At 48.7% G+C, this 25,744-nt stretch overlaps 1 protein-coding gene across 2 annotated transcripts in view; it reads left to right on the forward strand.

The window, feature by feature from the left end:
• Vwf (von Willebrand factor) overlaps positions 1–25,744 on the forward strand; it is a 158,829-nt gene that overhangs the window by 70,275 nt on the left and 62,810 nt on the right. For both annotated transcript variants that reach the window (XM_031383471.1, XM_031383472.1), the window contains 7 exons: positions 285–423; positions 1,691–1,791; positions 4,650–4,845; positions 5,480–5,695; positions 9,527–9,767; positions 15,911–16,005; positions 18,096–18,256. In XM_031383471.1, the coding sequence (XP_031239331.1) occupies positions 285–423; positions 1,691–1,791; positions 4,650–4,845; positions 5,480–5,695; positions 9,527–9,767; positions 15,911–16,005; positions 18,096–18,256 (1,149 nt within the window). The remainder of the gene's footprint in view (positions 1–284; positions 424–1,690; positions 1,792–4,649; positions 4,846–5,479; positions 5,696–9,526; positions 9,768–15,910; positions 16,006–18,095; positions 18,257–25,744) is intronic.

The raw sequence follows: 25,744 nt of genomic DNA on the forward strand, positions 1-25,744 counted from the left end.
TTATAGGCGTTCTACCCTGGGGAAGCCCTGATTGTTTTGGGTTATTAGGCCCAAGGAATAAGAAAAGCTGAGGGCTTAGTAAGGTTTATTGGGAAAACCTGTGCAAGAATGGGAAAGAGTGTGGCTAAGGCTTAGGCTTACGACCTTCTTGACAACTTTGGGCACCCCATCCTCTGTGAGAATGGAAGTGTGCTGTTCAACGAGGCCCACACAACCTAGAGCTGAGGCAGGGTCCTGGCCTGGTAGGGGTTGTGGTAAGGTCACTCTGCATTTCCATCTCTCAGTGTGCTGATGACCCGGATGCTGTGTGCACCCGCTCAGTCAGTGTGCGGCTGTCTGCGCTGCACAACAGCCTTGTGAAGCTGAAGCACGGGGGAGGAGTGGCCATCGATGGCCAGGACGTCCAGATTCCCTTCCTGCAAGGTAAGCTCCCGCCCACTTCCTCCGTACTGTCCCAACCTATGTCCCTGCCTGCTGAGGGTACCCAAGTCTTTCCTGGGAACCTGATGAAGTTCTAGATGGGGTGTGTGGGGAGGTGTCCTGGGCACTGTGACTCTGGAAGAGAAGAGGGCTTCCAGGAGCAGAGGTTGACCCAGTTGAGGGGCCAGGGTTGACAGAGAAGTGGTTAGCTCAATGGATGTTCCTTGGGGCAAGCGCCTCATGAGGAAAACCTTCTTGCCTCGTGTCTTCACCCACGTCACGTGAACTGACTTTGTATTGAACAACGCCCAATCTTTACCTTCAAAGCAGCTCTCAGATCTCTCTCCTCCACGACTTCGGGCTCTCCTGTAGCCTAGAACCCTAACCTGGCACACAGCAGATGAACTTGGCGACTGAGCACCCCGTGTTTTCATGTGTGTTTCTGCTGAGTGTGACCCCCAGGGAGCTGGTGTATTCCTCCAGGACAAGGCAGAAGCCTTTTCATGTCTCCATCTTTCTGCAGGCTTTGCTATGTTCAGCTTTGCACACAGCATCTTCCGGCTAGGAGGACATCCAGCCCTGGAAGCCGACAGGGGTCCAAGGTTTAGTGGTTGTCACAGACACTTTCCTTCAACTTGGGAGGAAAGGGCTTATTTCATCGGACACTTCCACCTCATCGTTTATCACTGAGGGCACTCAAGGCGGGAACCAGTGCAGGAATCTGGAGGCTGGAACTAGTGTGGGAGGGAGGCTTACTGGCTTGTTCTCCAGGCTCATGTTCAGTTAGTTACTTTTCTTAGACCTGCCCAGGGTCACCTGCCCAGGGGTAGCACTGCCCCTCCCGTATCAGTCAACAGTCAAGAGAATGCCACAGACATGCCTATGGGTCAATGGAAGCATTCTCTGGACTGACGTTCCTTCCTGTTAGGTGACTCTTGTTGAAAAACTAGAATTTTCCCACCTCCAGGTTCTCAGGATGCTGGAGCTTTTGCTGCCCTCTTGTGTCTGTAAGGGGAATTACAGGTCATGCTAGACCAGTGGCTTCTCCAGGAATTTATTTGCCTTCTATCCACCCGGTTCACCATTCCTCCAGAGAGCTCTCCCCCAAACCCCCTCCCTCAGCCTCATGGACACTTATCTGATTTCCACTCCTTGCTCGTCATTGCCATAATACTTTGAGATCTCACAAGCACAACTTTGAGACCCCCAACACACCAGTCACTCCTGTCAACCCCTATCTGAACTGACACCCTGGACTTATGACTTCAAGGTGACCTCCGCATCCAGCCCATGGTGATGGCTTCTGTACGCCTCAGCTATGGGGAGGACCTACAGATGGACTGGGATGGTCGCGGGAGGCTACTGGTTAAGGTAGGTCCCTTTCTCAGCTGCAGCCTCTCTGGAGCCTGACCCTTACAAAGTACCCCTTGTGCTGTGGGCAAAATAGCTTTGTATGGTAGGAGAAGAATTTCTTTCTCCTCACACTATACACCCCCAGAGCAAGGAACAGGCCCCTCTGTGTGTGTGAGAAGCTGATGTTTGTTTTCTGGGTGCTCCCTGTTGTTCCTGGGGTTATCCCTCTGGGGCTTGGGTGCTGTGCTGATCTCCAGCATAGATGTCAGAGTGGCATTGAGGCGGTTTGCTGGCCAGTTTCTGAGCTGCAGCGAGGCCTTGGATCAGGGGGTGTCCCTGGGCACTCACTGTGTGGGGCAAGGAAGGGAAGAGCCAGATTGGGGTATCCAGCTCAGACCCAGCTCAGGTCCTGCCCATACGCCATCTGAAGAAGGCCATGGGAGGGTGGGAGATCCTCCACATTCCTTACTGAGCCACTGGAAGGATTCATGTGTGGGCCATGTCCTCTGGGTGATTCTGTTATCAGATTGGACAATAACACATACATTTCACTGGGCTTCCAGATTTGCTGGCCTTGCAAAGTCCCCAGCAGTGGGCAGACCAGGAACTGCCTCACTAGTACTGCCTTGTAAGGGAGACAGATGGGACATCGGGAGCCACCAGCATCCCTCACCCAATCACAACACAGGGAGGGTTAGTTCTCTAGCTGGCATCCTCCTGTTGTTAGATCATGGTCCTCACTGTCAGGTGTCAGGATGCTGTTAGAGTCTTAAAAATAGCTGAGGAGAGTCCCTGAGAGCTTTAGTCACATTATAGCTACTGATACTTGCCAGGCTAATGGCTAAATCAAAGCTGAGCATAGTAATATATCCCAGGGATGAGGAGAATGAGATAGGAGCTGGAGGCCAGCCTGGACTACATAGTGAGTCTCAGTTGACCTGAGCTCAATAGCAAGATCCTGCCTGACACAACCAGAAAAGCAAAATCCCAGAGAGCAAAGCAAAAAAACCGTTAAACCAGAGGCACTAAAACATTTAACTCATTTATAACATAATACTAAACCTTGTTTCCTAACAGACATTTGTAAGCACTTTTCTCTTGGAAAAATAAGTTAGACAGGGATCAGGAGACAACAGTAGGCCGCAAGAAGAATACCATGGCTGCACATGGCTGCAAATCTCCTTAACGATTCATTTAATAGAAGACAGCTGGATTCTCATATCTATTTTTGCAATCAATCTGCTACAGTATTTCAGATCACAGGGCCTCTGGAAAATTCCACTGTGTGCTTGTAAGCCAACAAGAAGGGACAGACAAGAACAAAATCATGGAACTGTGGCAGTGTTCCATCTGGAAGGACCTTGAAAGACCCTCCTGGCTCTCAAGACGTCACTTTGAGAAACAGCATCCTAGGTCACACCAGGGTGGTTTTAGTTTTAAGCTGGAAAGTCAGGGAAGATCTTGATGCCTTGTCTGTCTGTCTCTCTGTCTCTGTCTCTGTCTCTCCTTCCCCTCTGTGTGTGTGTGTGTGTGTGTGTGTGTGTGTGTGTGTGTGTGTGTGTGTGAGAGAGAGAGAGAGAGAGAGAGAGAGAGAGAGAGAGAGAGAGAGAGAGACACTTGGCATTTGCAAAACAAACAAGGAAGGCCTCTTGCTCACCTTTCTTATTTGCACACGTGTCTGTGGGTCTGGAACCTTCCACATGCCCCTTGTTAAGTCACAGCTGGGAGCTGGAAAGGGCTCCCAAGATGACAACAGGGGCCCAGGTCTAACCTGTGAGGCTTTGGAACTTCTGGGTGGGGTGTGTGTGGGGGCCACCTGGTTTCATTGACTACCCACAGAGCTAGAGTTGGACTCTTGGGTCAGGTCCCTACCAGTTCTTCAGATCTGCATTGTAGTAGAATCCAGGGGTGCCCCAGCTGTTCTGGGAAAAAGGCTGTCTCCACACCACTGCTTGGTCCCACATGTGCACTTTAGGTTCAAACTTGTGGCTTACCTCTGAGATCAGAGAGTGAGAGATGGGGCTAGAATCTGAGCCCTGCTTCCTTCCCGGTGTCCTCAGCAGGAGATTGGAAGAAAGGTGTTGCTCTTGGACACCAGACACAAGCTTCTGGGGGCTTGGACTACACCCAGCTCAGTCTGCCTTGCCCATTTGTGGCCAATACATGTCCAATGAACAGTTTGTACTTTGTCTCACTGTTGCTTAGCCCATGTCTGCTGATAGGGATGATAGTCATGGATGAAGGGAGCTTGCGGGTCTGGGGTATTCAGTGCCCTTTCTTGTTGTGCTACTCTCTCTAGGATCTTAGGCAATCTCTTTCTCTCCCTCCCTCTCTCATTCCCTCCTTTCCCCTCCTCTTCCTCCCCTTCCTCTGTCTCCCTCTCTCCCTCCCCTTTCTCCTTCTTTCTCTTTCTCTTCTTCCTCCTTCTCTCCCTTCTTTCCTCCCTTCTTTTCTTCCTTCCTTCCTTCCTTTATTCTTTCCTTCCTTCCTTCCTTCCTTCCTTTCTTCCCTCCCTCCCTTCATCCCTCCTCCTCCTCCTCCTCCTCCTCCTCCTCCTCCTCCTCCTCCTCCTCCTCCTTCTCCTCCTCCTCCTCCTCTTTCTTTCTCTCTCTGGGCCTGCCCTGCACCTTCCAAAGTGAGTGACTAATTCCTAGAGTCCTTCTGGCTGACTCTTCTCTGAGGAATGACAGCAGAGCAAGGACAGGGCCAGCATTGTGCTGCATAGCTTGCAGTGGTTGTTCATAGCCCAGGGCTTAGTCGTCCTGACTTTTATTCTTCACCTGGGGAAATTCTTTGATGAAAATGATCTCATTAGCTAAGTGGAACCATTGTGGCACTGGGGGACAGCTGCTCCAAGGCCCGGCTTCTTCCGGCAGCTGTCCCCAGTCTATTCTGGGAAGACCTGTGGCTTGTGTGGGAATTACAACGGCAACAAGGGAGACGACTTCCTCACGCCAGCGGGCCTGGTGGAGCCCCTCGTGGTAGACTTCGGAAACGCCTGGAAGCTTCAAGGGGACTGTCTGGACCTGCACAGGCAACACAGCGACCCCTGCAGCCTGAACCCACGCTTGGGTATGTGAGCCGCAGAGCCCTGGGGTCTCTGGTGTTCCAGGCATTCCACGGGACAGAGATAGAGGGAGGCAAAGATGGAGCAATTGGCCCAGCCTTTGACTATTGGCCTTTGAGATCTACATTTGACTCATTTCCTTTTCAAAGTTTGTTTTATTGAACACCCTCCATCCATGGGTGAATCCCCAGAAAGAAGAGAGTATTGGGTCGTTTCTGATCTGGAAAGGTCCCATCTAGAGCAGCAGTGGGCGCGGGAGCTTAAAATTGAATTGTTGTGCGATAGACGCGCCACAGTGACCCTGTGCGGACACAGTGCTGCGACATCTCTGCTCTCGCTAGCTTCTGCTACTCTGACCACCGTCTCCAGTCAGTGGAGACCACCCTCTCCAGTCAATGGGTCTTTAGGGAACACATTTTTTTACCCATCACTGAGCCAGACATGGGACAGTAAATTGGCACCAGAAGCCAGACACAGATGGACTTATTTTTGCAGCAACTGTTGACAGAAAAGGGAACTGGTTCTATTCGTGGGTAGGGGTTGGGGTGAGGTGTGGATGTTAGCGTCCCTGAGGCTGGCCCCAGAGGCCCTGGCCGAGCCACATCTTATTCTGCACAGATTCTTCTTTCTCCTTAACAGCCAGGTTTGCGGAGGAGGCTTGCGCGCTTCTGACGTCCTCCAAGTTCGAGGCCTGCCACCGTGCAGTCAGCCCTCTGCCCTACCTGCAGAACTGCCGATACGATGTTTGCTCCTGCTCTGACGGCCGGGATTGCCTGTGTAACGCAGTAGCTAACTACGCTGCTGCGTGTGCCCGAAAAGGCGTGCACATCGGGTGGCGGGAGCCAGGCTTCTGTGGTGAGAGCCCCATTACCAGTTAACCTACTTTAGGCAACCAATTCGAACTCTTCTGACAACTTGTGGGTCTGGGTCCACCTGTCCTTTTCAAAGGTGCTTTCTTTGAATTATTTTATTTGGAAACAGGCCCCAGCGACAAACTTGGGGCTACAGATCATTTGCAGCCATTTTTCCTTGCTTCTGCTCTTGCCTGGTGATGGGGGTGGGTTTCTGCATAAAAGTAAGTTGGATTCCCGGTTCCCGCATAAAAGTTGGAACCCCTTACAGAAGCCATGGAACTTTTGGAGTGATTGTGGGGCTGACTGAGAGTGCCTGTAACTGCTGCCACCTAGTGTTCATTCTTGTATGAGCATGCCATGGAGTGAGTTTGGAATGCTAGAATCCTTTGCTTGTAATTTCAGGCAAGACAGACGTGGGGCCTGGCCCACGTCTTTGGAATTGTATAAAGTTATGCAGCGTTGAATAATGCCATTGTTCTAGTTGACTTTGCATCTGTCCTAAGCTGTGGTAGATTCCTGCTATCAAAGATGGTTTTTGCTCTCGCATCCTGGTCCCCTGGGCAGTTCAACCCTACTTGCTGTTTTGTTGTTTTCCTCTGGGGACATTTGGCTAGTGTCCAGGCTCAGACAACTGGGAGATAGAATCTCAAAGCTTCCTTATAGCTCCCTCGGAGGTGCCTAGCAACTCCACTGAGTGAAGGCATGACAAGGACAGCTGAGGAGGACTCTCTGGGGGAGATGCTCTTGATCAAAGTTTTACAGAGGTACTTCTGTGTCAGAGAGAGGTTAGCAGAGCAGGTGTGTAGGCAGACAGTCTGAGGAGGAAGGTAGGTGGAACTCTAAGTTTTAGGGTGAGGGCATCGGATTTCCTTGAACTGGAATTACGTATGGTCATGAGCCACCATGGGAATGCTGGGGACCCCACCAGCATCCTCTGCAAGAACAGCCAGCGCTCTTGATAGCTGAATGGTCTCTTTGTGCCCCCCCCCCCAGGTTTTTTTCCTCTTAGTGTGTGTTGTCATTTTGGTTGTTTGTTGAGATAAAGTTTCACTCTGAAGCTCAAGCTATGCCAGAATTCATGATATTAAACTGGTATTGAACTCAAGGCAATTCACCTGCCTCAGTGCTGGGGAAGCAGGGAGACAGTAGTTAGGGGAAGTGGTAAAAAAAAAAAAAGTTATGGATTTGATGAGACATACATGTGTCAGCGGTGGTGTCTCTGGAGCTTGTGTTTGGAGTCCTCGGCAGTCTCTGATGAAAGGACAAAGTGGGACATGCTCTATTCCAAGGAGAGATGGATGAAGCAAGATAAGATGAAGGGGACACCGGGTGCCGTCCTCTTCCCTCCAACCCTGGATGAAGGGAATACTGGCAGCCCAAAGGACGTAGTACAGACCTTTCTAGAAGTTTCCCTGTAGTTTAGCAGCTCTGTGTCCCTGAGTCCTTCAGTCTAACTAGTGTCTGCCTTCTAGCAACTGGGAAACCTAATTCGTCAGCACTGGGCTGCTTATGAGGATGCTTTTGTTACCCGCCAGTGTTAGGAATTCTTTGCTAGCCGTATGCAGTGCTATGGCATCAGAAGGCGGTGCTAATTTAGGACAATTCTTCCTGAAGGTCAAGAGCCTTTGGAGACATTCTTTCATCTCTTAGGAGCAGCAAAGAACCTCCACAGAAGAGACTGTGGAAAATGAGCTGGCTGGCTCTGTAGTAATGGGAGGTGACTTTGTTAAGGAGTTCTAACGCCCAAGCCTTTCTGATAACAGTTTCAAGTGCTGGCTGGCAGGACAAGAGGGACCTGTCTCTGTGAGTCATGTGACTGGTGGCCTTAGCTTCTTTCTCTGAGCCCAAGGAGAGTGGACCAGATCCCTGAGTTCTGGCCTCTCCCTCCCTTCACTTAGAGAGGACCCAGGTTTCCTGTCTCCTGGACCCTGACCTCTCTCTTCTTTCTTGAGGAATAGATAGAGCTCCCAAACCACCACCTCCATTCAGAAAAAAAAAATGTCATTGCAGATGATCAAGGCACAAAGACACACCACACAGCTACTGTGCGTAATGCCCAAAAGACTCAGGAGCCGCACACACTTCCGTCCTTGTAAAATGGTCGTACCCTTTGGGAAGACAAGACTGTAGGCTCTCTAAAGGCAGGGACCAAGTCTTTTAATCTGTGAGTTTCTGAACCTGGCACATCCCTGGCACATGCACGGAGGTATGCATGGTTTCTTTCCAGAAAAAAAAGCTTGAAACAGAAATTCAATGAGCTCTGAAGACACTCTGCTGGTGGGGCAGGGAGCTCTCGACTCCAACTTCTTCTTCTTCTTCTTCTTCTTCTTCTTCTTCTTCTTCTTCTTCTTCTTCTTCTTCTTCTTCTTCTTCTTCTTCTTCTTCTTCTTCTTCTCCTCCTCCTCCTCCTCCTCCTTCTTCTTGTTCTTTAATTGGATGAAAAGTGCCATTGCACCTGAGGTAGATTGAAGGGAGTTGCTGCCTTTGTGGGCTAGCGTGCTCCTGGTGTCAGCCTACCTTCACTCCACATACCCATCCAGGGGCTCAGCCTGCCCACCCATCCAGAGGAAAGTAAGTCAGTGTCTCACATGACTAGGGAATCTGCTGCCTTCCCAGCTAACTTACGATACAAATCTGAGGTGGTGGTAAGAAGGAGAGGCTCAGGGACTCTTCAGAAGTTCATGGTCAGTGAGACTCTTACAGCCCCTTTGGAATGTTCTGTCTGTGGGTGTCTGCTGGAGAAGAAAGGCTCTATTGTCCTTGGGGGCCTGCATCTGGAGCATAGCTCTCATTTCCTGTGCCCAAGGACAAGGGCACCCATCCCCTTCCCCGCTCTTCCTACCCTCCCACTAAAGATTTTCATCATCTGTGTGTTCATTACACAGGTGCATGATGGCCACAGTGCAGGAGGGAGGACCAGGTCCTTTGAGGCTGAGGTCTTTTTCTGGAACATGTCTCCCATTGTTGAGCCAGATGGGCTGGGACTCTTCTCCAGTGTCAGAGTGACAATAGCCGTGACCTCATGTAACACGTTGGCTCACTGAACCCCCACGGAGACCCAGCAGATATTGTTGCCACATTCCATTGAGGGTGATGCTCAGCATTCCATATTGGCAGAGCTGGGATTTGAACCTGGGGACATAGCCTATTCTCTAGCTGCCTTAACATTGTGTTCTATGTAGCTGTATAGTACCTCTCATTTCTGTGTGAATGGAGGTGGGGGGAGGGTGGAGGGCTGTGAGTAGACGGAGGCTGCTACTCACTTTGCTGGGGGTAGGCATGAGTGTCCCTGCTTGTAACTTGCACAGCCTTAAAGGGGTTGTTCCTTTCTTGAAGTGTGATGGGTAAGAATGTGAGCTTTAGGGAGACAGAGAGGAGTCGGGCTCAGATCTCACTTCTGTTCCCAGGGAGGCCAGATCTTTAAGCCAGTTAGCTCAAGTGTTGGTTCTTATGGGTAAAAGCCCAGGAAGGGAGAGGGGGGAGCTAACTCAGTGAGGAGGAGAGCACGCAGTAGGTGCTTAGAGACTGTAGCTGTCATTGTCCTTATCATCATGGAGGTACTCCGGTCTGTCACTCCCAATTCTGGGTATTTGAGTTTGCCAGTACTTTAGTGTTCTAGACTTAGGGAATTCATAGGCAAGCAGAGCCTGTTCCGTGTGGGTAAAGAGAGACCGTGTGTGCATCCATATTTTCCACATACATCTTTTTGTGCCTGAAGATACACTTTCGCTCAGAGTGGGAAGGGATGGTGGGGACCATCTGGATACAGCAGTGGTCACAACTGCAAGGTCTGATACCATACCTGACACCTTCCTCCGTCTCCCATCTCCAGCTCTGGGCTGCCCACAGGGCCAGGTATACCTGCAGTGTGGGAATTCTTGCAACCTGACCTGCCGCTCCCTCTCCCTCCCGGATGAAGAATGCAGTGAAGTCTGTCTCGAAGGCTGCTTCTGCCCCCCAGGGCTCTACCAGGATGAAAGAGGGGACTGTGTGCCCAAGGCCCAGTGCCCCTGCTACTACGATGGTGAGCTCTTCCAGCCTGCGGACATTTTCTCAGACCACCATACCATGTGGTAAGTGCAGACAGCTGGCCCAGCCTGGATGCCCGGGAGGACAGTGGCGGCTTCCTCAGAGGCAGAACTGGAACTGGAAAAGGATCCTTCGAATCGTTTATTTCTCGGATGGGCAAACTGAGGCCTCAAAGAGACATGACTTGTCCAGACTTGCATGCCAAGCTGGAAGCAGAGCTAGAGTCCTCCCAGGTCTTCAGTGGCTGCTCTGTGTGAGCAGTGCCACCTCCATGCCAACAGTGGGATTTCTTGAGCTTTGCTGCCCACTTGCACGTGCCAGGCCTTACTTTCCCCTTTCTAGACTGGAAAATGGAGGGGTCCCCGTCTCCTCCTCTTAGCTTCTTTCTAGTGTACACAGGCACTTGGGTGAGAAAGTTCTGGCATTTCAGTTCACCTCAGTGGTGCTTTGCCTGCCAGTGTGCTTGGAGTTGCTTTAACCAAACACCAGAGGCTGGGTCTTTTATAGAGTAAGAAGATTCTTTTGGATTCTGGTTCTGGAGGCTGAACAGCTCCAGGCTTGGGCACCTGCATCTGGAGAGAGGGTCTGATGAACGTGTGTGAGATGTGTGTAGGATGTGAAACGGCTTCACTCTTTAAACCCTCCAGACAACTCATCCAGTCCTTTGAGGCTAACCCATTCCCATGAGATTGGCAGCAGTCCCCACCCACAGATGATGCTCTAGTAGGCCCTGTACCCCTCCTGGGGTCAGGGTGGGATCAGGCTCTGGGACTGGTAAAGTACTTATGCATAGGCATGGGCCCCTTGGAAGGGTTTTGAACAGGGAACAAAGAGGAGAACTGTAGCTTCAGGGAGTGGCTTCTGGAGAATGTGGGGACCGTGGACAACGCTGACAGGAAGCCCGTTAGGACAGAGGATGGAGAGCAGGGGAGAATGTGGGGACCGTGGACAACGCTGACAGGAAGCCCGTTAGGACAGAGGATGGAGAGCAGGGGTCTGAAGCTAGGGCCTCAGGAGGCTGGACTGGAAGATGCTGGAAGGCAGGAGGGGGCATTGCAGTGCCCAGGACTCAGACCCTGACTGTGTGAGGATGGTGATAGCAGGGAGCCAGAGGGCTCCCGGAAGTGCAGAGGAGATGCTGCCCTTACTGACCTAGTTATCAAGAAGACATCTGATGAATGGATGAACCCAATAGATTAACTTTGGGGTCTGGAATTTGAGAACCCCTGTAGCCCTGAGAGTAATGGGAGTCACTAGGAGGCATGGGCCAGAGAGCAGGAAAGGACAGAGTCCAGAGTGTGAGGACCAGTCAGAGGGAGGAGGGAGCAGTGAGGGAGGAGGGAGGAGAGAGGAGGGAGGAGGCAGTGGGGAGGAGGGAGGAGAAAAAGGATTCTAAAAGGTAGGGCAGGGATAGAAAGGGCAGAACCAGAAAGTGCAAGGCCACAGAAGTGGAATGAAGAACAATTGTCCCTTCATGGTGATAGGGCATTGGCTTAGGGACCCTCAGGTACCGGAATCCATGGATGCTTGAATCCTTTACCTGAAATAGCATAGCACCTGCATTATGGCAGGCCTATCCTCCTGCATACTTCATCTCTAGATGGCGCTCAGCACCCACAGTGACAAGTTCTGTGAATACAATTCTGCCATGTTTAGTGCTGACATAATTCTATTTCTTTTGAATATTTTCCACCCATGATTGCTTGATTTTTGTGGATGTAGATCTCAGGGGCACATCCCGCTGTGGGATGGACCTTTTGGTCTTAGGCTTGTCAAAGTATTGCCTGGCAATGCTTTTCAAGTGTTTCCCCCTGGGACCTTAAAACAACACTGTTGGGTGAGTAGAGATTGCTTCTCCCTTCTGCCATTAGTGTGTGTGTGTGTGTGTGTGTGTGTGTGTGTGTGTGTATGCACTAAGAAAGATGTAAAATGATGGACTATGCAGATGGTTCATAAATGGAAGGGCTTACTGTGCAAGTCTAAGGACTGGGCTTAGGGTTCAGCAATGGAAGAGCTTACTGTGCAAGTCTAAGGACTGGGCTTAGGATCCTCAGAATCCAGGTAAAGGCTAAGTAGCCATGACCTCTAATTACAGCCCAGAAGTCAGAGACAGGGGACCTCCAGATCAAATTACATAGAAAGACCAGCCCCATTGAAGAGCTCTGGACTGAGAAATGCTGCCTTGGTGAATAAGAAGAGCAATCAAGGCTGATTCCCATCCTCAACCTTGAGCCTCCACACATCACTCACATGCCCACAGGCACCCATTACAAGTGTGTTCACATACATGCAAAACCACGTACCCACACACAGACTCATGAAAATGGGAAATTTTGAAAAAGTCATGAGATTTGCCATTTGATTCTCTTACATCTACCGGTGGCGTTTAGTATATGTATACATTATGCAACCAAGTTCTCTTCAGCTATCTCTAGAACCTTTATGCCCCTGAAAGAAACTGTGTCCATTAGATGGTAACTCCTCATTGCTTCCCAGCCTGGGAATAGCCACTTGACTTCTTCCTCTATGGTTGTGACTACTCGAGATAGCTCATGAGTAGAGGCATCCAGTACCTATCCTTTTCTTCAGGCCTGGCTTATTTCACTTACGTTAATGCTTTGAACGTAAGCAAACGTGATCACTCATGGTGCTGCATATATGCAAACCCTGTCCCTTTCCTAATGGAATGGCATCCGATGGTGTATTCGTGGTACCCTTTGCTTATCCATTCACCTGCTGGGAGAAACTTGGCTGCTTGGGCCTCTTTGCTGTTGTGAATAATGCTGCCATGAACACTGGTAGTTAAGTACCTGAGTATGTGCTTCAGATTTGGGGCGTGGTCAATCAGGGATCTGAGTGCAACTACTGGACCGTAGAGTAATCCTGTTAACCTTTTGGAAGGAGTACCAAACTTCTTTCCTGAGGCTGCGGCATTGAAATTCTCATCAGCAATGGAGCAGTGTAATCATTTCTCTACATTCTCTCTGGCACCTCTTATTTTCCTCCTCCTCCTCCTCTCCCACTACCCCATGTGGTGTGTATGAGAGTATAGATCCATCTGTGTTACAGCTCATGTGTGAAGGCCAGAGGGAAGCCTCGCGAATCATCCTTCTTCCATCTTATCTGAAACAGAGTCTCTTGTAGTTCACTATGTTGCATATGCCAAGCTAGCTGGACCGTTGGTTTCTGGGGAAGCTTCTGTCTTTGCTCCCAGTCTCTCTGTGGTCGCTTTGGGACTATAGGTGTGCTAACTGTGTCTGGCTTTACATAGCTTCTAGGACTTCAAATTCAGGTCCTTATGCTTATATAGCAGGGCACTTTACCCCTGGAGACATCTCCCCAGTCCCCACCCCCCCCAATAGTTATTTTACTAGGTAGGATGTGGGATCTCATTGTGGTTTTGATTTTCATTTCCTCAATGACTAATGACCTTGGATATCTTTTCATGTGCTTATTGACTATTTATAGGTTTTTTAATATGTCTACTTGAATCTTTTAGCCATTTTTGAATTGGGTGGTTTATTTTGTTATTGAGTTATTGAGGATCTTTGTATATTCCGTGAGCTTTTTTCATTCTGTTGTTAGTGCCTTTTGATGCAGAACATGTTTCAATTTTAATATAATCAATTTACCTAGTCTCTTAATTTATTCCTTATGGTTCTGCATTATAGCCATGAAATCAGTGCCAAATTCCAAGTCATGAATATTTACCCCCGATGATCCCTTCTAAGACTTTACTAATGTTTAGATCTTTGATCCATTTGGCACTCACATTTTGCGAATGGTGTAAGGTTAGAATCCAGCTTCATTCTTTCCCAGATGGAACTCCAGTTTCCCGGCACCGTGTAGACTCCTTTCCATGTCTTGGCACTGGTGTAGAAACTCAATTGACCGTCTAGGCGACGGCTGACTTCTGAGCTGTTTATTTAGCTGGTCTGTATACCTGTCTATCTGCCAGTCCATATTGTTGTAATTACTGTAGCTTTACAATAGGCTTGGAACCAGAAACTGTGGCTCCTCCAACTTTCTTCTTTGTCAAGAATGTTTTGGTGTTCAGGGTGCTTTGAAGTACCGAATAAATTGTAGTCTTCGTTTCTGTAGGAACTGCCATTGGGGTTTTACTGGGATGTATTCAATCTATAGGCCACTTGTAGAGTCTGGTTATCCCCTCTGTATGCAGATGGTGCCCATTTACTTAGCTCCTCAGCCTTCTCAGCAATGTTTTGTAGTTTCTTGGAGTGTCTTATTAGTGTGTATTCATTGTGCCAAGTCCTGAGCCTGCTGTGACATTTTCTTACGAGCACATACTGTACTTTGAACACACATTCTTACTTCTCTTCCCTCTTCTTCCCGAACCCTATTCTTCCCTAAGAGTTCCCTCTCTGCTTCCACGTCTTCTCACGAGAGCAGACATGCTTCTCTCAGCTTTCTGAGCTGGAGATGATTTCATTTAACACAGTCGCCTCCGGTTCTGCCCACTTTCCCACAAAGGACACGAGTTTATTCTTCTCCATGGCTGATGCTACTTCATCATGTATGTGACCCACATTTTCTTCACCTGTCCATCCACTGAGACATGCGGGCTGATGCCATAAGGTGACTTTTAGGAAAAGCACCGTGCAGATATCTTTATTGAATGCTGACTTTGATTCCTTCACAGATGTAGGGCAGGATTGGCACCTCTAGACTGTGGTCGTTGTATTTTTTAGTTTTGTGAAGAGTCTCTATGCTTACTTCCAAAGTGCCTGTGCTAATTTACATTTGCACTAACCGTGGAAGACTTTCGTTTTCTCTACATCGCTACATTTGTTTTTCTTTTGGCCTTTTTGGGGACAGGGTCTCAGTTTGTAGCTCAGTCTGGCTTGGAGCTAGTTTGTTGCCCCATCTTGCCTCTAGTTTATGGCAATCCCCCTGCCTCAGCTTCTCAAGTGCCAGGACTACAGGTACGAGGCACCTGCCTGACTTCATCAGCATTGGCATGCTGTCTGTGGCTCAAAAGGATGAACATTTTTTTCCTATGCATTGATTGGGTGTTCCTGTTCCTTTTGAGATCTATTTTCATGATCTTGCCCATTTGTTACTTGGGTTGTTTGATCATTTATTGTTTAATGTTCTGGAGTTCTTTACGTACTCTGTCAGATGCTTAGCTGGTAAAGCTTATCTCTCGCTCTGTAGGGAATCACTCAGTTAACTCTTTGCTGTTTAGAGACTTTAAAAAAGTTACTTTGTGTGTGCTCACATGTTTGTATGTGTATGTGTTTGTGTACTTACATGTGTTGGGTAGGAGTGACCTTAGTTTTGGGGGAAACTGTGTAAGAGCCTTTGGGTTTAAAGAGAGTAATACACCTTAAGATTCACAGATGGTCATCAAGCTGGAGAAGAGGGGGAAGCAGTGATCAACACATGTGGGGCTCGCCCTTTACTGGAAAGTCTGTTGAAGGGATGTTCCTGAGGAGTGTCAGGCAAGGGTGGAGCACAATCAAGATGTAGAAGTAATGTGCACATGGGATTTGAAGCAAAATGTCAACCGCAACGTCCTGGATTGTGATGGAGCTGATGGAGAGGGTGGAGAGAGGCCAGTGTTGGGATGAGCCCTAGGTTCTGATAGTGAGCCGCAGTGAATGAATGGTGATACCAGTCCAGTGATACCAGTCCACAGACTAGTCCTGGAAGGGGCGGGGTCTGGTGCAGACGTGCTTGCAGTGTCTTTGAGACATGGAAGGGAATTATAAAGGAGACGTTTGCGTGTATGTTGCATGTACAGGTCTGAGCTCCAAGGGGCTACTGCCAGAAGTGCATGAGCCATTTTTAAAATGAGAGCTGGGGATGTGAATGGCAGTATAAGTGGGGGCAGAGAAAGCATGGATGTCTGGGGAGAGGGGACGTGTGACATACAGGTAAAGCTGGGACAGAAGTGGAGACATCCGATGGAGATGGTCTTTATTCTCTCAGAGAATGGAGTAGCCATCAGTGATGGGGATTTTCAAAGGGACATCACATAGGAAAAGAACTCAGATGGATCTACTGGACTTGGTGGTCTGATGGACACTGGTGATGTTCGCAGGACAAACTTCAGACCCAGCATTAAGGGCCTGAAGCCCCGCTGGAAGGAGCAGAGTGAGCCAGGTGGGGGTGGGGCCATGAGTATAAAAACACTCTAGCAAAAGCTGAGGTGTTTTCTCTGCAGTTACTGTGAAGACGGCTTCATGCACTGTACCACAAGTGGCACCCCGGGGAGCCTGTTGCCTGACCTTGTCCTCAGCAGCCCCCTGTCTCACCGCAGTGAGTACTGTAGCCCTGAGAGGCTGCTCTCTTCCCTTCAGTCCAGACTCTTTTCCATGAGTTGGGGGGGGAGAGCTGGCTGCATTGTCTAATAAATGCAGGCGTTCAAACAAGGGTCTGGCTCTGCCCAGCGTCTCCTTGACGTCTTAGCTTGTGTGAGTCATTTTCAGGTCTATCTTCGCACACGTAAATACATGTGAGTGAGGCCAGAAATGTTTTACTGTGTGAAAGGAGAGCACTTGAGTTATCAGAAGCGGAGAGATCTGTTTGCCTCTGTGGTAGTCTGAGTGCGGCAAGCAGCTGGCGTTAGCTGATGGTCTTGCTAGCAATGGCGCCTACCACTCTTCAATGGCTCTTGCTTCTGGTGGACATGCTGATGAGGAAACCTCTTTGGAACCTTGTCAGATGGATCTGAAAGAAGAGAGGTTTGGGCCAATTGCTCCCTATTTGAAAATCCTAATAGCTGGAGTGCTATCTCAGGATGTAGTAAAGATTGGAGAGGGCGTGGCCTGTGGGGTAGGTGTGGCCAGCGAGGATGGGCGTGGTCTCTGGGGGTGGGTTGTACTCACCATCTAGGTTACAGGGGCTTTGCCGCAGGAAGGACCTTGCTGGCCTAGAATGTAGTCTCTTGGTTGGAAGGACATAAATGGATCCTCATCGGCTTCTACTGTAACCCCTTCTTCCTTCACCTCTTACACTGAGCCTCCTCTCTCTTGCCCTTTGCTCTCCAGCTTGCCCTGGTCAGGGGTCTGGGTCCCTACACAACTATTTTGGAGTCCCTTTCAGCACAGAGGTCAGCACAGAGGTGGGCCAAGGCCCCCAGCATGAGGGTGACTCAAAGTGAAGCCAGAGTGTGGCCTCCCTGTCTCCAGGCTTCTTGTACTTCTGTCCCCTCCACTGTATTCTGCCTCAAAGACCTACCTTTTATGCACCCCACCCTCCCTCCCCAGCTCAGAACCTTCTTGTCTAGTCACTGTATAGAAACTCTTAGATTTCTTCTTCTAAGACTAGGAAAAGGCATTTTCTCTTTTGAAGAGAAAAAGGCATTTTTACCCAAATTTCCCACATAAAAGTAAGGTTGAGAATTCTGCCTTCCTTGTCCAGAGTGAGAGAAATGGTATTGCATATGTATGACCAGGTTTTTTGGAAAAAAAAAAAGGTGTTGTATCAACTCTGTGTTCTGGTCATTATCCAATCGCTGTTGCTATTCTATTGTTATCCAATTCTTTGATTGTCAGGAAATGTGATCCATCAGTGAACCAAGTACACAGAATCCCTCCCTTCAGGGAACATAGTACACACACACACACACACACACACACACACACACACATGCATGCACACGCACACGCACACACACATACATATATGTATATATATATTTAGGTGGGGTCAAGCTCACAAAGGGGGTTTGTAGACCAGACGTTGCTTTCAGTTTGAGGATCTTAACAGTGGTCAGAACATTTGAAGATAGGACGCAGAAGGGAGAAGGGTGACCAGATTCTCACATCTAGACCAGAAGCAAATCTTTGAAACATACAGTGGGAAAATATGGAGGAGGGGTGACATGTCAGTGATAGCATACTGTGATGCCAGCATTTTTATGGGGAGGCTAGCCTTGGAGCAAAAGCCTCTTAGAGTCCCTGTGGCTGACAGTCTCCTCCTCCATGAGCTGTGACTATTTCTTAAATGTTCCTGTTGGGTCCCACCAAGCTCCATTTTAGTTCCTCAGCCTAGGTCTTCTCAAGCCTGAGTCTGGAAATTTCCACAGTGCACCTTGGTTCAGGGCAAACCGGGAGAGCAGAGTCAAAAGGGATGAAGGTCACCATGGGACATCTGTCGGGGTCTGTAGAGCTGCCACCAGCTCGGCCTGAAGCATCGAGATAGATAAAGCTACTGCCCCATTCTCACATGGAGACCCTGGCTCAGGGCTGGAGCTCACTGTAGGCTGAGCAGTGTCAGGTCTTGGGGAGTAGGCAGTGCTGAACCTCCACCCCCAAAAGAGTGATGGCTCCCTCCTGAGGGCTACAGGCCAGTGCAGATGGGTGATCTGCCATGGCTTTGCTCACCACCTCTTTTCCTTCCTCAAGGCAAAAGGAGCCTCTCCTGTCGGCCACCCATGGTCAAGCTGGTGTGTCCTGCTGACAACCCACGGGCTCAAGGGCTGGAATGTGCTAAGACATGCCAAAACTACGACCTGGAGTGCATGAGCATGGGCTGTGTGTCTGGTTGCCTCTGTCCCCCAGGCATGGTGAGTCAACTGTGTGCATGAAGGGGCACCTTCCCATCCATTTTCTTGTAGGCCATGGAGAATGAGGTGTCTGTGGAGCCAGAGAGAGGGAAGAAACAGGGATAGGGAAGCTGGGTAGATTCAGCTGCTAAATTCAGGGAGGGGCTTGGGAAGAGAATGTCTGGGCTTGGTGCTGATGGAGTTGAACCACATACAGAGAAAATCTCAGTGCACAGAACTGTCTTAGGAAGCAAAGATACAATTTACAGAAAATACATGTCTAAATGGGCATTTCTACTAGAATTTTCCCAAGGGTAACATTTCATACAGTGGCGATGGAAGGATCCACACATAGTTATGTATGATTCACATATATTTGGCTATAACTTTTCTCTTTTAAGAGAAGATGGTGATGTCTGTTCTAGTTTGATTTCTGTTGCGATGAAGACCATGACCAAAAGCAACTTTGGGAGGAAAGGGTTAATTTCACCTTACACTTCAACATCAGAGGGAACTCAGAGCAGTGACCCAAGCAGAAACCACAGAGGAACTCTGCTCATGGCCCCTCTATCTTTGGCTTAGGCTTAGCTAGTTTTTGTGTGTAACTCCTATCTTCCTGCTTAGGGAATGGTAACACCCACAGTGGGCTAGACCTTCCAACCTTAATTATCAATCAAGATGAAGCCTTACAGATGTGACCACAGGTCAATCTGATTGCTCCCTCTTCCCTGGTAACCTGAGATTGTGTCAAGCTGACAATGAAAACACAACCAAGATACTGTCTTTGTGCCATAACACAAGCAAATTGTGGCTCCCTTATACTTGCACTTCCTTTTCCGGCTTCATTAAATGACTTGAGAGGTCTTGGCCAGGCTCATGTGTCCCACGATTCTGGTCCTGGGCCTATAAATGTCCTGAAGGGCACACAAGGTCCAATGCTTGGTTGAGACCACCTGGCTCCTCTGTTTACATTTTAGAAATGGTGGCAATGGTTGGAGCACGCCTGAGCCTTATGACCTCCTTCCCTCCCTCTACTGTTAAGTTTTTGTTTTTGCTTTTTTTGAGACAAAGTTTCTCTATACAGCCCTGATTGTCCTGGAACTCACTCTGTAGATCAGGCTGGCCTCGAACTCAGAGATCCACCTGCCTCTGCCTCCTGGGTGCTGGGATTAAAGGCATATGCCATCACCTCCTGGCTTTGGCCAGTTTTATATAAAATCTCTTATACAAATATCATCATCATCACCTTGAGGAATGCAACTTCTGGACTTTTCCTTTTCAAATGCACCCTGTCTTTATGTTGTCCGTGACTCTACCTTCCCATACACAAAGTATGAACTGAGGGATTGAGAGAAAGCTCTAGGGGCCAGCCTGAAGGTGGGTAGGATGGCTTGAGTGCACACTAAGGACTCTGCCTGAGAAGCTGTGGGTGTTCTGTCCTGGAAACCAGAGTGTATTCCATGTGCTCAGGAAGGCTGGGCATTGTGGCATGTGCCAGACCGGAGTTCTGTTTTGTACTTCCTTTCTAGCCCTCCTCTCCCAAATGGAGAGTTCTATTAATTCTCTCTGGGATGTTTCCCACTGTCTTCTCCCCTGAGGCTTCTAGAACTATAGTTGACAGGGAGGTAGAGACTGGTCCTTACCCTGGGCTGCATGGCTCACACTTTTGGGAAGGGTGATTGGGGCCTGTGAGAAGGGGAACTCAGTCCCGTGTCTGAGCCATAAGCAGGGGACTAAGAGACACTGAGATAAGATCTCACTGTGGAGTGGATGTCTCAGGGATTTGCAGGCACAGTTGTCCCTATGGTATTTCTGGAGGGGAAATCTTGACTTGAGAGAAGCCTCAGCCAAGGAAAGGGACTTCTTCAGCATTATGTCAGCATCGGGAACTGTTTAATTTATTATTTTGTTAAAAATTAAGGAACAATTGAGATGATACCTCATTTTGTTGCCCAGGCTGGTCTTGAACTCCTGGGCTTAAGCAATCCTTCTGCCTCAGCCTCCTGAGTAGCTAGAACTACAGGCATACTACCATGTCCCACTGGGTCAAGGCTTCTGTAAAGGAATTGCGTGTATTCGTGTGTGTGTGTGTGTGTGTGTGTGTGTGTGTGTGTGTGTGTGTAGAAAAGCATCTAGGTAGCATTAGATATTAATAACTACAACAGTTGGATCAGATCTCTAATGCTGGCTGGGAGTGTGACCTTACATCTGTGTTATAGACACTCTGTGATGCACTCCTTTCTCATCCAGAAGCCCCTGTTACACATTCTCAGAAACACATGTAACTGAGGCCCCTAACAAAAGCTTCTGTCCATAGAGGTTGTATTATTTTCACAACTGCTTCATTATGAGGCTGACTGATATGCAGATAGCTGGGGCCAGGTTCAGCAGAGCAGAGAAATCCACGTAATTTATGAAGTGTGCACAGCGTGCTGGCTGCCAGCGCCCTACACGTGTTCCTGGCCAAAACATAAAGAAAAGGGAGCTGGGAACATCTTGCTTGGGTGCTGCTGATAGTGCAGACCTCATTCCTGAGGCTGTTTCCCTGTCCTCTGTGTGACAAGGAAGGCTATGGCATGATGCCAAGGGGTTGAAGAAGGGCCTAGGTATTCTGCATCTAATGGCTTGCAAGGGGCGGGGCAAATGACTTTGTGATGGAGACAGATCTGTTGAGAGCAGAGAGATGGAAGGAGGAATGGGGTACAGGGGCTAAGCTAGCATGTCCTCCACCCTCTGGCCCACACTTGTGTATAGACCACCCTCTGGTCTTCACTTGGTTGGCTATGGATGCAAGGGAGATGTGTGCAAAATCACTTAAAAAACAAACAAACAAACAAACAAACAAGGTATGGGGTTAGGGATGGACCACAGTTAGGGATGTGATTTCCTAGCATGCAGGAGGTCATGGGTTCAACCCCCAGCATAAAATGGGGGTAATGAGACATGCCTATAGGTAGAGACAATAGAATCAGAAGGTCAAAGTCATCCTTAGGTTCATGGAAGGTTGAACGTCAGCCCATGTTGGAAATCCCGTCTCCGAGAAGCTAGAAAGTTCCATAGAATTGTAGTAAGAGCTTTGTGTATTGTGCTTGTAAATAACTGAGGCTCACTTTTAGGAAACCATGTAGATCAGCTACTTGTCTTGCCACTGGTGGGATGGTATAAGGTCTGTTTTCTCCATTTCCAGTCTGTTGTGGACCAGTGCTTTTAAATACAGTGAGAACAGATTATCTGAAAAGTAAAATAACAGAAAGTAGTGATAGAAGCTGGGAGTCTGTCTTAGTTACTGCTCTACTGCTGTAACAAAACATCATGACCAAGATACCATATGGGAGATGGAGTGCATGTGAGGCTACACTTCCAGAGTTAGGGTCTATGGCCATCATGGGGAGCATGGCAGCAGACAGGCATGGTGCTGGAGCAGTAGCTGAGAGCTCACATCCCTGTCTGCAAGTGGGAGGCAGAGAGAAGGCGAGAACTAAGAATAATGTGGGCCTTTGAGCCCTCAGTGCCCACCCCCAAAGACATTCTTCTTCTGACAAGGGTATGACTTCTATCTAATCCTCCCAAACAGCTGTACCAACTGATAACTAGGAACCTATGGGGGCTTTTCTTATTCAAACTACCACAGAATGTGAATTGGTATAAGGCCCTGGGTTCATCTCTAGCACTCTAAAAGACAACAAAGACCAACCAACCGACCAACCAACCAACAACCAATCAATAAACCAACCATCCATTCATCTATCCAACCAACCAACCATCCATCCAACCATCCAACCATCCAACCATTCATCCATCCATCTGTCTGTCCACCCACCCACCCACCCACCTACCCACCCATCCATCAATCCCATTCATCCACCCACCCATCCATCCATCCATCCATCCATCCATCCATCCATCCAACCAACCAACTAACCAAATATAGGACCCACCCAGTTTTCATCACATATGACAGATGTGACAATACAGTCTGTTTCTGCATTCTCATTGTCATTGGTCAGCTCTGACACTGGCCTGACCCTGAGTGCCCATTGTCCTCTCTATGAACCATGTTTCCTCCATGCATATCCCCTCTAAGGCTAAAAGCACTTTTTTGAAGATGTCAGAGGCAAGTGGCGAAGCCTTTTCTTTCCTAGTATCGCAGGCCTGGCTCCTACTGAGCAGAGGCCTTCTGCTCCACTACAGACAGCAGATTATCTGCCCCCACAGCTGCCCCCAAGGTCTTCTTAAAGGGTGGGGAACGAGATGATTTTACAAGGGGCAAGAACCATGGTGGTTGGTGATTTGGTGCTTCCAGTCCTAGGTCCCCACACTGAGTCAAGTGGCAAGTCACCTCGGATCTTTGTTTCTTCACTTGTAATATTGGGTTAGAAGGGTGTGGAGGGAAGGTTAAAGGTGGCAGTCATAGGCATTCCAGCTGCTTTGTACTGGTGTCATAGTGACCACTGTCATAGTCAGTTCATTTAGTCAAAACAAGGGTTTCCCGAGTCTTTCCTGATTGTTTTGAAGTTTTGTGACAGCCTTCACTTTGTAGTTCAGGCTGGTCTGGAACTTACTAGGTAGCCCAGGCTAATACTTTTTTTTTTTTTTTAGTTGAAAAATGCTCCTGAACTTTTTGCCTGGAGCAGCTGCCACTCCTTTAAGTTAGGATATTACCTAATTTCACCACTAGCCAGCAGCAGAACACAGCCCATGGCCCTGTTTCCCCTCACTTCATCCGAAGCTTCGGATCTTTACAGGAGTCCAGGGCAGAGCCAGTATCTTTTAACCTGCCTGGTTCTTAGACCTCAGGCCAGGGACACTGGTTTGCAAATGCTTAGGCCTCTGGGGAAAGTGCAGCAGCATCATCTGGGAGATGATTTATCCTTAGAAATCTAGCAGCTACATCTTTCAGACTGGTACCCAGTTCTGCCGGCATTAGGGAATGGCCTGTCAGGAGCTGAAAGACACCGGGGACTACTCTTAAAACTAGATCCCAGGCACAAGGATCCATCTGGAGTGAGCTTCATTTTTGGACACCAGAGATGTCATGGGGCCTCCTGCATGTGAGGTGAATGCTTTATTAAGTCATAAGCGGTTATAAGATCTAAGAAAGCCCATCTTTCTCAAAAATACTTCCCACAGTCACAATTTGTCACCTAACCAGGTTCTCTGAAGTATGATGGGAATATGTTCATTTGGTTAACGAGCAAGAGTCTATAAAAAGCTTACAGCACGACAAATCCCCACAGAAGAGTCATTCGCTCGCTAATGTGAGTTATCAGACAGGATTGCTTTCTTCCTAACCAAAAAGTGGTGGAACTCAGCTACGTTGAGCTGTGGCTATGGGTGGGTTAGAACCATCGAGGACAGGTGATGGCAAACATTTTGGGAGAGTGAGTAGTCGTTTGGCATTCAAGTACAGTGAGGAATAGAGGAATTTCCAGAGAAGGGTAACAAAGCAGTTTTTTTCTGCCTCATACTTGTTCTTGGAGCTGACTGAGGATGAGGGTCTGAGCTTTGGACAGTGCTTACTGAATGATCATGAACTGATAGCCCATGGTAGGTATTCCTGCCACGCCTTCTCAAGTCTTCTACAGGCTTCATAGCTTTTATCTCAGCACCACTGAAGTATTCTCAAAGGACACGCTGGACAGAGGTGGCTGCCTTCAGGTCAGACGCTCGGCTTCAGTGACTTGTCACATAGCTCAGCTATGGCCGCTTACATGGCTTGCTCGCTTCCTGGTCATTTCCCTTTGATCTCGGGCTCTCAGTTGCCAGGGATTTCTTTAAGGCTTTCTCTGAGTGTTTTTGACCAGATTTTGCTCTTATGTATGTACCACCTCTCTCAAGTCAGGAAGTTTCCACACTGAGGCTGGAAACCCTTTCCTCTCTTTTAGGGTCACGCTTTTGCCTTCTCACCAGTCCCCACATCAGTGTTGTTTTGATAGTAGCCCTCGCCTAGCACAGAGCCCCTATCTTGATATTGCAGTCCGCCAGTTAGTGATGATACTAAGGCAAGTCAGGGCAGAAAGGAGAGCGTGCCTGGCCAGTGAGAATCCAGAACAGTTGTGCTATGCTGTCGAAGAGCTGGGATTTGTCACGATGTCCATTGGAGGAGGGCTGGGCACATGGACCAACCTGGATGAAGCGGGGTGCAGAGAGATCCTGGGGCGTGGCTGTTCAGGGTTCTTGACAGTGTGGTGACTCTTGGAAGAGAGGAGGACACAGACAGTATGCACACCAGGAGGCCTGGGAACTCATTGCCATGCCTGTCTGCAGGTGAAGGACAGAGAGTGTCCCTCAGAGGTGAGACACCTGGTGAGCAGGGCTAGGTTTCCCTTCCTGTAAATGCAGTCACCATCTCCACTACCTGTAGCAGTGTGTGTGGGTCTGCCAATCTTCTGGTAGCCACTAGGTGGCAGACTTCAGAAGTCTGAAGTCTAAACTGACAAAGCTTGGAAGATGTGGGCATGAGCCATTTTTCTCCAACTTTTTATTGATTTTTTGTGAGTTTCACATCATGCACCCCTGTCCCACCCATCCTTTCTTGTGAACCTTGGAAGGCTCTCGAAGGGAAATGTTTACAGACCCTCCTTGCTCCAACCAACTGGCTGCCTTCTCTGTTGATCCCTTAGGCTTCTCGTCTTCTAAGAACCGTGGTAGTCTCAGGCTTAAATACTTTATATTTTCAGGCTTAAATACTTAAATACAAGGACACAGTGGGCCGGTTTCTTCTTAGCTCTTTGTACCTGTACTGTCCCACCACATACAGGGCAAGGGACTTGAGGACACCTCCTAAGGCTGATAGATGTGGTGCTAAGTAGAGAGAATATTACTCTTCCCACCTCCCAGGACAGGTGTGTGTGTGTGTGTGTGTGTGTGTGTGTGTGTGTGTGTGTGTGTGTGTGTGTATGTGCACGTGTGCACGCACATATAGTTCTAAATGATGATTCTGCTATGGAAATCCTCTGCATACCCCTATTCCCAGGATTTAATTTAATTTGAAGGTCTAGGAACTCAGGCTGGCAGGGGATTTTACCATATCGCTGGACTGGGAATCGTGCAGACCAGTCCTGCTTGCCAGGTGGTTCTGGATCACAGTAGCTGTGGTTACCCTAGGCTGTCCCAAGGGACAAGAGAGGGTAACGGGATGATCAACATCTATTCTATCACTTCCATGGTGAAGTCCCGCCAGTGCAGCTATCCAGGGCTGCTGCTTGGTTGAGGTGGCAATGAATCATGGTGGTGGGGTCAGGGTGGGCTTGGCAGTGCTTCTTGAGCCCGCCAAGCCAGAAGGTCTTGTTTCTTTCCCTACCCATGAATCCCTAGCAGACCCAGGAGGTATAGCGTGCTACAGAGTCACTTCCTGAGGGGTTGAGGAGGGAGGAAGCAGCCTCTGTGGATAACACTGGGACTGAAGAAGGTGACCTTGGGAGAAAGGTCACCTGATTCTACATGTCTTGGACATGCTTTTATTTATTTATTTATTTTATTAGATATTTTCTTTATTTACATGTCATA

The sequence above is a fragment of the Mastomys coucha genome, unplaced genomic scaffold (genome assembly GCF_008632895.1).
Source record: "Mastomys coucha isolate ucsf_1 unplaced genomic scaffold, UCSF_Mcou_1 pScaffold20, whole genome shotgun sequence".
Classification (NCBI taxonomy): Eukaryota; Metazoa; Chordata; class Mammalia; order Rodentia; family Muridae; genus Mastomys; species Mastomys coucha.